The following is a 14400-nucleotide window of genomic DNA, read 5'->3' on the forward strand; positions in this document are numbered from 1 at the left end:
GAAAAAATAAAAAATAACAGGATGTCTCACTGCATAGAGATAATCACTAGGAACATTTGGGTTGCTCCCGACCCAGGCATTTTTTTGTTGTTACTGTTCTCTTCTGTTCTTTATCCTCTTTTCTTGCTTCTTTCTTCTTTCTTTTTATATTCCTTCCTTTTTCCCTTCCCTCTCCTTTCTCCTTTTTCCTTTCTTTGTCTTACCTAATATTTGATTTCTTTTTATGAAGTTGTGTTAAAGTGCTTATTCCATTTTATATCCTATTTTAGAAAGCTGCATATAATTAGAAATTTCTCATATCATTAACTCTTTTTCCAAAATGTCCTTACAAAGGTCGTATACTGTTCCACACTGTTTATATTAATGTTGGTCATTTCTCCCCCACTCACATTGTTTTTTGTTTGTTTGCTAGTAGTATAAATAATGCTCTGAAGAAAATTTTATTAATTTCTCCGCACTTTGTTTTCCCATAGAATAAATTTCTGGGCCATCATTTTAAAAAAACTCCCAATAGTTCCTCTGTATTGCATTTCAGAGAAATTCTGCCAAAGCACACTATTTTTAGGTTCTAGACCCGTGTTTCTCTTTAGGATTTTCTCATTGCCTTTATTCTTTGAAGTCATTTTCCAATTTAACTCACCTAAATTTTTTGCATTGTTACATTTTACACAAATTTAACCCCTGTATCCCTTATTAATTTATTTTGATTCATGAGATGAGAGGTAAGGTTCTAACTATATTTTTCTGAATTATTGGCTAATATCCTACCACTTTTTATCAAATAATTTTTTATCCACGATCTTGATACTACTTCATTGTATACTGAGCTCTCATGTGGATAAATGGCTTAGTTTCTGAGCTGTTTTTTAAAATTTTAATTATTGTGGCTTTATGATATTTTTAAACAGCTAGTGAAACAAATTCTACCTTATTTCTTTCTATTTTTCATTTAGTCTTTTTTATTAAGCTTCATTTTTGTTTTAAGGTTCTGGTCTTGTAATTTTCTATCATTCCAGGTGAATTTCAGGATCACTTTATCAATTAAAAAACACAACTGGTGCTTTAATCTAAATTACATTTATTCTATACAGTGATTTTATGATTGATGTATTTCCAGTATTATTTTTCCATTCATAAACTTGATACAATTTTTATTTATTTCAGTGATTTTTCACAGTAAAGTTTTGACATGTTACTGTTATAGGACTGATTTCTTTTTAGATAGTCTGAAACATTTCTACATTTATAATTTTTAAGTTGCTATTTGCTATCTTTCTTTTATTTTATAACCAGTTATTGGTATCAAGGAAATTTCTTTTATTTTTGTATGTTTACTTTGACCATGGCTACCCTTACATTTTTGGTGAATTATATTCATTGTTTTGCTACATAAGGTAATTTTACAGTCAATTCTGTGTCTGTCAGTCTATACTTAATCAGAGTAAACAAGGATTAAACTTTGAAGTCCTCCTACAAGTATTTTTTTTTTCATAGAATAGAAATAAACCATTTACTTTTTTTCTCCTTTACTCTAGTCACTCCATTATAATAAGTGATAATCTGATGCTATTTCTTAGGAACCTAAAATTTTGCCTTTGTATCCTATTTCTTATAATAATAACCTTTCTGCAGCTTAACTACTAGTCTCTGCTCCTGGAGTAGTTTTGTCTTGTCATTGTGAAACACTGTGCAGGTTATCTTCAGTTGAGTCCTTTTTCTTCCTTTAGTTCTTAATTCTAGACAAATAATATGTTTTTTGTTTTTTTTTTTTTTTCGTCAGGCTCAAATACCTTCTTTGCTGAAGCCCTACTAGTATTGTGCTCAGAGATGGTATCCAGAAGTCTTTCCTAAAATTTTAAGTAAATCTTTAGACCTCCTAGGCCCATCAAGTTAGCGCTTTGTATAAGCTGTAAGACATTGGTGGCAACCTTGCTACTGACCAGGGTATACTTGAGGCCTGTCTGATGTTCCTAATACAGGAGACTCCTCTCTGCTCTCCACTTAGCCATTTGAAATCCCATCTTTGAACTTACCTTTTGCAGGGCTCACATTTTACATAAGAATTTACAAGAAAAAAAAAATCAAGCATTTTTTCATTCCAGAGAAAGAGAAAAAGTCTTGTTAATGTTTAGAGAGGTCTTCCTGAATTATGTGTCATCATAGGCCTATGTGATCCCAGGAGCATGCTGGGCTGAATTACAAATCCTTTCACAGTCATTGTTTAGGCTTAGTACTTTCTTTTTATGATATCTTTAGCTCCTTTCTGAAAACTATTTGATTTACTCTTACACCAATATCCCCTGACCCAGTGGAAAATTATAGCTATTTAATAGATAACTCAGTGCATACATATAGCACATGCAAACACAGGCACACATGTAAACACACACTGGATGTTCTGAAACAAAACATAGGACTTCAAAAAAGAACCTTGGGCGGCTGGGGTTGTGGTTTAGTGATAGAGCACTTGCCTGGCTTCTGTGAGGCACTGGGTTTGATTCTCAGCACCGAATATAAATAAATGGATAAAAATAAAGGTCTATCAACATCTAAAAAAGTATTAAAAAAAGAACCTTGATTCTTTGACATTGCTAATTTTAGGAAATTACATAGTTAACAGGAACAACATTAATAATTATATTTTGTTTGAGGAGTCTTACCTTGTGCTTAAAGCATATAGTTGGTTATTTTTTGTGTGTGTTTGACATCAGAAAAATTTTTTGGAGTATTTGTTTTATATTTATTTATATGTATCTTATGTGTTCCACCTATGAAAAAGAAATTTCTATTTGGTATGGTTGTCTTAACATGCAAGTTGTAAATATGCTGGGTGTAGTTAGCTTGAATTTATAATTTCCTATAAAGCCAGGAAGTACAAGATTTCAATGTATTTCATTATTAGTTTCAAAATGTATTATTTAGGCTCATTTATTATGCCTGATACTGATTTATTGTATTTGAAATGAAATTTAAATTTTATATCGTTTTAATTCTATATTCCCCCTTAGAAACTTTATTTTAATAAGGTAACATTTTGTTCATAACTTAGAATTAAGTGAAGATTGGTACTTTTTTAGAAGATTGAAATTGAATATAATGTTTAATAGTTTATATACCCTGTTCTGCTGTTAAGATATGAAAGGAATGTTAAAGCGCTGTCAACAAACTCTAAACCAACATAGTACCAGAATTGAAAATCATATTTTTATAGTGCATGAATTTATCAAGTTATTGCTAAAACCCAGAAGCAGCAGGGATGAAAAATCAACAGATTCATTAGTTAATATTCCGCTTGTATTTTATGTTCATGACTAATCATTTGCTTATTTTGAGGGAAATGATTTTTTTTATTAAAAATGTTAAGACTCATTTCAAAGGAAGAGTGTTATATAATATTATAATTGAATATTCCCTGCCTTGTTTCACAGCAGGTTTTTGGACCAAAGTTAATGCTTTCCTTCCTAGGCATCTGGAATGATGAACTAGTATTTTACTAAAAATAATCAGTGACCAACCTTTTTAAGATAAAGTGCAAATAAACTTGGGATGTGTGATTTTGATATCTATCAACCCCCAGCTTTTTAGCTGCTTTTACTTCTTTAGTTTGATTTAGATATAGTATTAATCTGAAATTTTTCTTTTTTCTTTTTCCTGAAACAGTTCTAATTTCTTTAATTAAAATAACTGTTAGGTATTGTCATATGCTGTTCATCCCATGACTAGATTCCTCTTTTTTCTTGATCCAGGCTTTCAAAGTCATTCACATCAAAATGCTGAGACTTGCCCATATCAGTGAGACAAAACTTTGTTTTGATTATTCCCATTTGTGGGGAAATTTCCTTACATATGGAAATACAAGAGACATAATCTGGGGACCCAAAAATATTACTGATCTAATATGCAATACAGAATTTTTCTGTAATGCTGGTTCCCAATTTTTTATAACAATGCTTAGAGAGTTGCTCTGTAAGTTTCAAGAAATATTTTGAGGCAGAACTAGATACCTTAATTTGCCTTTCAACTGATTTGTTTAGTCAGCAAATTTAATTCTGAACATTAAGAAAAGCATGCTTATTGATAATTCTTTGGTTTTCATGACCAGGGGAATTTTCTTGAAAGGACCATGTTCTTGGACGTTAATGATAAATAAATTCCGAAAAAAGAAAATCCACACCAATGTGGATTATCAAGAGAGGACAAAGTTGGTGTGCCTTAGAATAATGGAATGGGCAAGCACTTCCCATGTGGGAGAGCTAAATTCAAACCAACAGATCCTTAAGGGGAAATAATTACTGGGCATTCTCAATTTAAATCTTGCATAGGTCCAAATTATGCCATGGTAGGAATTTCTTATGCAAATGATTTATTGAAATAAGCCATAACGCCCCCACCCCCCACAGTATCTAGGTTATGTTAGGCTAAATCTACTTTGATCCTCATCAGAGTCAACCAGTCCAGGTTAAAGAACTCTGATTATCATTTGAAAAAATAAGAATATTACCTAAATATAAATAAAGTTCTTCCTTCCCTCCATTTTTAGAAATTGTTCTGGCCTTAGAATTTTGAACATAGAATTGGTTTTATAAACTCAGTTTCCTCCTTTATTTATTTATTTTTCAGTATAGTGTCACTCCTGTGTCTGTGAATCTCAGTATAATACACCCATCTTAAAAAATTCAGCCTATCCTCTGAAAAGTTGTGATTCACATTATGTAGAGCTGATTATCTATACTAACTGTTATAGATTCTCTGGAGGTGTCTGCTTACAATATTTAGGATGGACCGAGGACTCCACCAGCCTTCCCAATCAAGGGAAGCTCTGTCATTGTCTTCATGTGACCCAAGAAGCTGCTGTTATTTTCATGTCTTATATGGCTCTTTTTCAAAACTTTCTTTTAACATAAACATTTTTAAATGTTATCTATTTACACCTTTATCTAAAAGTTCTTCCAAGAATCTAGCACCAAGATTGAAGATAATTTGACTTAATTTTTGGAGGGGGAGGCCTGGAATCAGTAGATATTAACATGACAATGGAGACAGGGAGAATATTTAACTCACAGGTATTATTGAGGCTTGTCTATTCATCATAAAAGGAAAAAATCATTAGCACCTGCAAGTATTATCTAACAGTCACCACACCAGCTGCAAACTTGGCTATGGACTTTAATTTAATAATATGACTTAACTTCAACATCACATGAAATCAGGAGTGGTATAGTCTAGTGTAGCAAATCCCGCCCCCAAACTTTCTGTACCTCTCAACATGCCATGAATCCTTTAACCATAGCTACATACGAGTTGAAAAGACTGTGAACCCATCTAATTCCACTCAGGGTTGAGAACTGGCATGGGGGTTGTCCTCCTCAAGGATCTGACAAAAGGCCTGTGCTTACACACCTGCACTATCAGCTGGCAGGCTGTGCTTTCTTTGCAAACCTACCACAGAAACTTTTTAAAGAAGCCCATAGTATCTAGATGATAAAAATTAAATAAACCTATTAACTTAGCTGAATAACAAGCCCTGTTTCTGGGATGTGCTATTATAAAATAATAATCATGCTAAAAATGCAAATGAACAATATCTCCCCCATTTTCATCATTTTGTAGTTTTTCACTGTCCTTAGAAAGAATAATTTATTTGCCATAGACATGAGACATGGTGCTAGATTTAGAATCTGGGTCTCAACTAGTAATCCTTTACCCACTTATTAAAATTAATAATAATAATCATAAGAATAAAGACAGCCTAGATAAACCACAGCTATTAACTACTAGCTCATTGTGAACCTTTAAAAATCAGAGTTGGAAAAGAAATTTTTACTCTAGACAGAAACAGGCAATCAAAATATGTTTATTCATTTGTTTTGAATGTTTCTGCTTGCTCATTACTCAGTTTATTAATGCTTTTTAAAGATCTCAATGTCATTGGTTTGGATAGTTTTAGAAATGTCTGGAGGTTTTTAGTTGCTGTAATATAGGATAAAAATGAAAGAGGTTAATGTGAAGATTTTACTTCTTAGCTATTTAAAAACTTTTTTTAATGTTTTTCTGTCACAGAATTAATGAGTTGATTCTTATCACAAATAGAAGTAGGTATGTGGAGTAGTTACTTTATTTAAAAATAGAGTATATTTTGAAAATGAAGATTAGAGAATCTGAATATTTATTACTTCAGCTTAAAATAAAATTATTTGATGAATAAAATCCTAAAGGCATATTAGTTCAGATTTCTCTTGTAGACTGTTTTAATTATAATGAAAAAGTTTAATAATCTATTTTAATGAAATCCTGAGTGAGTACTAAATAAAAATAAATGTCTTCTGAGATATGTTGGTAAAAAGGAGTTAATTGGTACCTGATAGAATATTGAATTGATATTTTTTCCCCAAGTTCTGTGAAGTTGAACTTATTTCTTAAATAAGGAAATCTTAGATGAAAGAACATGGAAGCAAATTATTCCCCTTTTATCCTCATGCTTAAATAATATGTTACATGCAAAATTATTATTTTAAAAATGATTATTTTGTCATAAATACGAAATTTATTTTATTTATACTAATTTTTGAATTTTTTCTACTAAATCATTGCAAAGACTGTCAACCCTCTAACAGTAGTATTAGTATTAATTTTTCTAACATGCATGATTCATTGGACCCCACAGTAGTTGTACCTTGCTTGCCTTGTTTTTTCCCTGAAATTCAACAAAAGAAAATGTGTAGTAAAGTCCAATGAACATCTGCTCTACCATACCAAGACAGCAGAACAACTGAAATCTTAATAAATTAATATTTTATTACTTCACATGTGGATTTTGGAGATCCATACAGATATGACTCCTCTGAACTTTCTATGTTCAATGTGCACTGTTGTTAAACTACTTGTTTTTTCCCTGCCTGCTCTTTGAAGAAGTCAATTAGGAATAATGGGAAACAAGGGGTAGGCAAAATATTGCAGTGCAGTGTTATTTCCATCCGTCTGGGAATATTTCAGCCAAAAGTTTATTTTGGGAAAAAAAAAAGCCATAATGCATTCACACACAGAAGACTGCAATTACTTTGGCTGCAAATTATTCTGCAGTGTTGTTGCTCTGTTGTTGCCTGTCTGTTCTTGTGTGTAAAGCTGCCACCCACTCATGCATGTGTTTGCAGATTCTTGTCTATGTGCTTGTTCATAAATTAGTTCATCTTCTTCATGTTTAGGTTAAATTTATTCAAGGAACAAGAATTTATGGGTATGACTGTTGACTGGAAAGCTCTTCTCTCACTTCTGAGTCCTCCTTCCAAACTACATCTTCTGTTGAAATTTCTCAGTAAGATGAAGTGCTCTTCTATGTTACCTGGCTCTATAGAGGCCCTTGATTGATCTTGAAAAACAATTTAATATTTTTCTGTTTCAGTTCTCTGCACTGGAAGTGGAAGTGTTTGGTCTGAATCACTTCTTCACTGCGAGGAATTGAATTTTCTTGGTTCCACTTGCCAAATGATCAGTAATGAAGGCATCAGGATCTATAACCCCACCTATGCCCCACTTTTTAGTGGAGAGAAAAGCCAAAAGTAGCACCATTGGACTAAAATATCAATAAAGACAGGAACTCCCTATATGAAATTATAACATAATTTTAAATCGACATTTTCTAAGCTACTGAAATGTATGATATTTCCATTTTGCTTTCTCATGGACAGAATACCCATAACTCTTGTTGGTTATTTTCTCTCCAAAGTTAATTTCTGGGCCATTGGTGACTACACTGTCTCTTGTTTTAAATTGTTGTCTTAACTACATTCTTTAAAAATGTAATGTTGAAGGCACATAATATTGAAGATGACTCCAGGATGAACCCTGAGTTTGCAGACCGACTAAAACAGCTTGATAAAGAGGCATCTTACTACCGTGATGAATGTGGCAAGGCCCAGGCCGAAGTGGACCGGTTGCTGGAGATCCTCAAAGAGGTGGAAAATGAAAAGAATGACAAGGACAAGAAGATCGCAGAACTTGAGAGGTAAGTTTTACAGTCATGTGAGCTGTCAGTGCTGAGTGAGCTCTGATGACTTGGTTGTCCGTTTCAGGTTGTGGTTAGAATTAGAAGGTACATTTGGATGCTCAGATTAAAGTTAGAAACAAGTTATATATATATGAGGGATATAGGATTATAAGAGATGATGTTGTTTCTGTGGGATACCAAGACAGTAATTGGCTTATCTTTTGAAGAACTATGAACTTCTTTAGTGTTTAAAGAAATAGGGATTGTCTTTCTTGAGTGATGTCTGTGATCTAGCATTTGTGCTAGCAATGTACATAAAAAGGTGACTACCTGAAATCTCTGTACTTTCCCATTGAAGATGAACATTTGTGGTATATGGTTTGTCTTGAGCAAAAGAATATGGAAGAATACAGTTGGGAATTCTTCATTCAAGATAGGAGGAAGGGAACGGAGCTGATAATCTTTTGGATGTCTTTTGGCACATTACAACAATTTCATCCTTGAGATTTATCTTTTGAGGGGATCTTATAGCACTTGGAAAATAAATATGCTTGAGTAGGGCCTACATGATAGCAAATTCTGTCTAAAAACAAGGAGGGTCATATCAGGGTTCCAGAGTATTTAGATTTTCAGATAAATCATATCCATTTTATATTTATGTGTAGTAGGGTCTCTAAAAATAAGCTTGCTATCAATGCTTTTTCCTATATTTCGTATATGGGAAGAACTTTCTGAATAATCTTATGTAACTCCTTAACCTCTAAGGATTTCTCATTGGTTCAGCAATAAGGCAGAATTTGTCTTTCCTAGATTCAGTCCATATGGAAGAGATCAGCAAAGTTAGAATAAATCAGTTAATGTTTGCCAGGTCTGATCAAGACACTTGTGAGGCCCTAAAAGACTTCAAGACATATGCAAAGTAGCTCTCTATGGCCTTGCAGAAAGATGATAGACTTTAGCAAAAAAAAAAAAAAAGACCTGGATTCAAATTTTGTGTCTGCTTTATGCTAACTGTGTGGCCTTGAATCTTGTTAGAATTGAATCTCTAACAACCTAGTCCCCATGTAAGAGGATGTAATGATGCATATATCATTATTAACAGATGAATGCCAAAACAAATTCTCAGTACTAAGTGGCTCTGTACTAAATGAATATGTTATTTGCAATAAAATCTCAACAACTTTTTCAAACATTAAATTGATTAATAATTTCTTTCGATACTTTTAGCCTAAGTTTAATGATAATCAGATAATTTTGGTTCAGTGTGATCAATCTTAGCAATGAAGGCAAGAATCTCTTTCACACTGACCACCATACAAATTAAACTTAAGGATCCCATTTTAATTTTAAAATGTGAGAATGTTCTACCAGCCTCCTGATTCTTAATAAGCTAATAACACTGTTGATTTTAGATGTATCTATCTACATGACTACTTTGAAATTACATTTCAGTGCCACAGTTTTTCTAAAACAGTTACTATGAGATCTCAGGGAAATTATATCTGTGTCTTTTTTTATTGGTGAGAAAACGAAGACCTCAAAAAGTTGAGTGACCTTCTAGAGATTGGTCCCATGGTCAGAAAGATGAGAAACTATAACATGTTTCTAGACTCTTCATCCACTGCTCTGAGAAGCAGTGAGCCCTGTGGCAGATATCCTAGATGATAATAACAATACTATTAAAAACAATAATTATAATCATAACAATAGTATATTTTATGCTCAGCAAGCCAGATAGTCTGCTAAACACTTAACCTGCAATATGGAATACATTTAATCTTATCCATAACACAGAAACTATCTTGATCTCCATTTTATAGATGAGAAATTATGAAATATACAGCTTAAGTAACTTTCTTAAAGGTTGCAGAGCTTGTAAGACTCAAAGTTGGGATTTGAACCCAGGACCAACAGAAGAGCCACTGAGAATAATTCCTTCCACCAATGGGCCAAAATGGAGAAACTAGTCTAGTAGTGCTAAGCAGTTTGCCAAGAACCCTCCCTGAGCAGGCATTGGTGGGCAGCCACAAGAGATCTGCCTCTTCTTTATTAGCTTTCAGGAGGAAAAGTGATGTGCCCCATGTTTAGAAGGCACTTTTCTTCATTAAACCAGCTCCCCAGAACTGTGATTGAAAATAAGGATTAACTACTATAAACATTTACATATAAATACCTTAATTGTCTAGTTGGGCAAATAGGTCTTAGCTAGACTCTATTGCCATTAAATCATCAAGAATATTCACAGTTTTATTTCTTCAATATGGAATGCATTAAAGCAGCAGTGATTTTACAGGCATTTATCTTTATGTACTTTCTGCACATTTTCTTTATCTCTGCCTTTGCCTCTCCTTAAAGCTGATGCCTCCCAGGCTCTGTAATTCATAAAACGTGTGGTGGGACTTGACTCTGTCCCAGGTCTCTGCCTGCCTGTGTCTTGGGTTCAGCAGCAGAACATAGTCTGGGAAATATCTGAGCCCCAGCTCCAGCACAGGCCCCTAAGGAAGTGGGGGTGGAGATCTAGTGGGGAAGTGTCTTGGGAAAAGGAGAACTAAGCTTTGGCCTGCCTTTCTGAAGCATTATCTGCTGGGCTATGTGTGTATTCTGACTAAAACATCTTCCTTGAGTTGTCAGGCAGTTGTTTCTACATTGGGCAGTATCTACATTTGCTGGCTTAAAGTATAAAATTCATACCTCATAAGGTTGGGAACTAAAGATTTCTTAGCAATATGACATATATCTCCATTTTGGAGTCATTGAGAGAAATGCTTGCAATTAATTTTGTGATTTCGAAAACCAAACTTAAAATAATTGAACTTGAAATAATTTTGTGGTCTCTAGCTTGTAATGTGACCTACCAGAGTGAAAGTATCTTTTAAAAAGCAACTTGTATTCTAAAATATGCCAGAACTTCAGTCATATGTAACAGTACAGGGTTAGGAATAACTCAAATGGTACTGGCCTGCTTCTCTTTGAGGGCAGTTTATTTGTTTCCTATTCTGCTAATCTTCACAATTTTTATTTCCTTCACAATGGACATGTTCCCAATAGCAGAAGCCTGGCATTTACACAATGCATTTACCTCTTAAATTCTGTGCAAATGGTATTTTACATCAGTCATTCGATTCTACTTTTTAAGGTGTACATTATTGTAGTGTGGTCCCCATGTGCACTTCTGCCTGTAAACTCTTACACTTGATTCTGATTGCCCAGTTGGGAGCTTCTGCCTTTGACTATAGGCTGGTCTGGAGGAGTTGGCCACGCAGAAAGTGGTGGGCCTTGACTACATCCCTGAGAGGTGGTCAAAATCAAGCTGATGTCTTTGTTTCATCACCAATGCCAGAATCATAACCATGTAGCTAATTAAACCTTAGAGACACTGAAATATGTGGTACTTCTGTATCAGTGCCCATCAAGGTCTCTGAGTTCTATTTAAAGTTTCAGAATTAATCCTGTAGTGCCTTAGGGGAAAGAGAGAAGTTAATAGAGTCTGTCAAGCAAGACCTGCTGCCACTGTATTTCTTGCATCCCACCCAAGGGAAGGGATCAGTCAGGTGACCTTTCATGTAATTATCTTAAATCTGTTAGGGATTTTTGTCAGTGTTTGTCTAGAAGATGGGGAATGCCCAAACTGAGTCCTCTGTCACATTCCTCCCTGCAGTGGAGGAGTCCCAGGGGTTCTTCTCATAAGACATACCATCAGAATGGAAAACAGGGTACCACTTTATTATCTGAAGGAAGACTAATGCTGCCAGACATTTGGACATTGAGAAATGATTTTAGGTGCCTAACAGAACCTTATCTAAGGTTGAAAGAAAAACTATTATTTTCCCTTCTGATTTGCTCAATAATGTGCTGACAATTTTCTTGATGCCTTTCAGAACTCTTTTCGAAACATAAACTTAAGCTTTGTTATTATTTCTAAAGTATGCTAATATGTTCTAGAAGTTTTGTGGTACATGGAAGAAACTTGATAGAAGTTCTTTTTGTTTTGATATACAAAACTGAGTAATTTCCACTTATGTTTATTAATGTATTTGAAGGATTTTCTTTAAATCAAGTGGCAGATGTCTGTATACTATCTCTGGCAGTGTTTTGGGGAGGACCATGGATGCTTTTGAGAATTTGATGAAAACTTTGGAAAAGGCAGCTGACTCCTAAATGTGTGCTTGCTATTTCAGTTTAGTATTCCCTAAAGCTTGACCTCAGCCTAATTACCTCTGATCCAGCAGGATTTGAAATGACATCTGGGGCCAGTGTTGCTGAAGTCTCCACCATGACTATGGCCTGACCTAACTCATTTTTGATCAACTGTACATTTGTGATCACAAAACACTTTGCAGAGAGATCTCAGATGTGAGGGATTATCAAATCAACACTTTTACCATGTGTTTAATATTGAATTTTAGCTTTGATTTTTATCATTATAGTTGAACAGTGTTTTCATTTGAAATGTTCTAGTGTAGGCTTTATCCTGAAGATTTGTTTTGTTTTTCCTTCCTGTGTGAAATGCTTAAAAGTACTTATTCACAGTGTGGAGTGGTGGGGTTCCACTGAGCAGATAGCTGGTCAAGTGTTTATCCACTGTTTTGGCCAAAGGTATTTTATAGATTAACAAGAGGAATATTTACCATGTTTTTTTGTGGGAACCTGGAAGATGATCATGACTTTTTTCTTTTAATTTTTTTTGACATTAGAGACTACTTTTTTGATTGATTAGAAGGATGTATTAGACATTTTTGTGCAAATAAATGAAGTGGATATTCTCAGTGATGAAGTTGGAACCTCATTTTCACAACTGAAAATCATTACTCTTAGTTTGGAACTTACTCTGCCTCCTCTCAGGAAGCTGATGGGCAGGTGGTACCTCACCAGCAGCCCTCCTCACAGGGTCTTTGATCATTGCTGAGGTATAGTACTCTGAGCATCTAGGAAGGAAATCTTTGAACCAATAGCCAAATTGCTCAGCTCCCTTTGGTTTTCAGGGATGAAGGAAAAATATCTCATAGGATGTAACCATTCAACTTCCTGGTTCAAGTAAAAATCCTTCTCAATTTAGCGCTTACCGCCAGTTCTAATACCTTAGTAATTTCCATTTCCGTTTATTAAATAATAAAATTTTATATTAACACAGATAGGAACTTTCTTTATAAATAGCCCTCCAGAAAGGATGCTGAGAGCACACCTCTGGGTGGTATAGGTGCTTGCTATGATTACGCTTAGGAGAGCAGGTACCAGTTTCTTAAGTATGATAGTTAATATAAGAGTTTACAGTTTATGCACAGGGCTTTTTGGGGGTGATATTAGATAAAAATTGCTTTATTGTCCTTTGTTTGGTTTAAAACCTGCTAATATGACATCTGTTGGCTGTATGTTTAAAACTAATGTGTTTCCTTCCTTTTATTCTCTTTTGCTATCCCTTTTCCTTTCTGCTTATCCTCCAAATTGCTGCTTTCACCCTTGCTCCAATCAGCTTGACTCTCAGGTCAGTACTTTCAGTTTTTCTCCTAACCACCTTTCCCTCCTAAGCTCAATTTATTGCTTGCACTTGTTTAGCAACACATTTCTGAAATGGTTTTCCTCTGGCCACCACATTTTTTTTTTTTTCCATTTCCATCCCATGCCTCGGGAAGGTTTATTTTATGAGAAGGCTGTATAGGTGGGAAAAGCAAAGAAGAAGGAGGAAATAAATCACTGTTGGGTTATTTGATAAATTCAATTACTGGATTATAAAACAAGAAAACCATTGGGATAACTCCCTAATGCACTTCTCCTGAACAGTTTGGAATATTGACTGCATGATGACACAGTGTGAAGCTGTGGAAAACAAAATGCAAGATGCTAAATTTAACCTGGGAGAACAAAAGATCCCTCCATGACACAGCAACTTAAAAGCTAAATTTAATAGTGCAAACCATTCAGACTTTTCGCTTCATAAATCACTTGTGATTTGAAAGATTTATAATACTTTTCTTAAAAGTCACTTTAAAAATTATCAGTGTGTTGGTAACATATTGTACACACATGTTATTTCCTGTCATTGTTTTGGTTTTAACTTTTTGAGTTCATTTTTATTAGCCAGAAGATATACTTTAATTACCTAGGGCGTAGCATATGGAACTAAGTGTAAAACTAGATTCATTGTTGACTATGTGTACACCCTGATATTAAGAAGTGAAATGAATGTTTTGCTTGAAAATTCATCCCAGATTTGATTTCTCTAATGTAGGAGGCTCAACACAATAATTTCCTCTTCCTTACGTCAAGGAAGACTTGTCTTTCTGATAGCACACAGTAGTATTTAACAATTTCTTCATTGTTCAATTAAGGAGTTTACTAAAAGATGTTCACTGTATGATTTAGAGCTCTCTATAGACTTCAAATAAAGTCTTAGGTTTGGGGTATAACTCAGTAGAAGA

The 14400-nt window shown here is 34.2% G+C and overlaps 1 protein-coding gene across 6 annotated transcripts in view; it reads left to right on the top strand.

Moving 5' to 3' along the window:
* Positions 1–14400, top strand: part of Erc2 (ELKS/RAB6-interacting/CAST family member 2) — a 978194-nt gene that overhangs the window by 512408 nt on the left and 451386 nt on the right. For 4 of the 6 annotated variants that reach the window (XM_047532409.1, XM_047532410.1, XM_047532412.1 and 1 more), the window contains 2 exons: positions 7809–8002; positions 13455–13466. In XM_047532409.1, the coding sequence (XP_047388365.1) occupies positions 7809–8002; positions 13455–13466 (206 nt within the window). The remainder of the gene's footprint in view (positions 1–7808; positions 8003–13454; positions 13467–14400) is intronic. The other 2 variants (XM_047532411.1, XM_047532414.1) reach the window with 1 other exon arrangement.

The sequence above is a fragment of the Sciurus carolinensis genome, chromosome 17 (genome assembly GCF_902686445.1).
Source record: "Sciurus carolinensis chromosome 17, mSciCar1.2, whole genome shotgun sequence".
NCBI classification, from domain to species: Eukaryota; Metazoa; Chordata; class Mammalia; order Rodentia; family Sciuridae; genus Sciurus; species Sciurus carolinensis.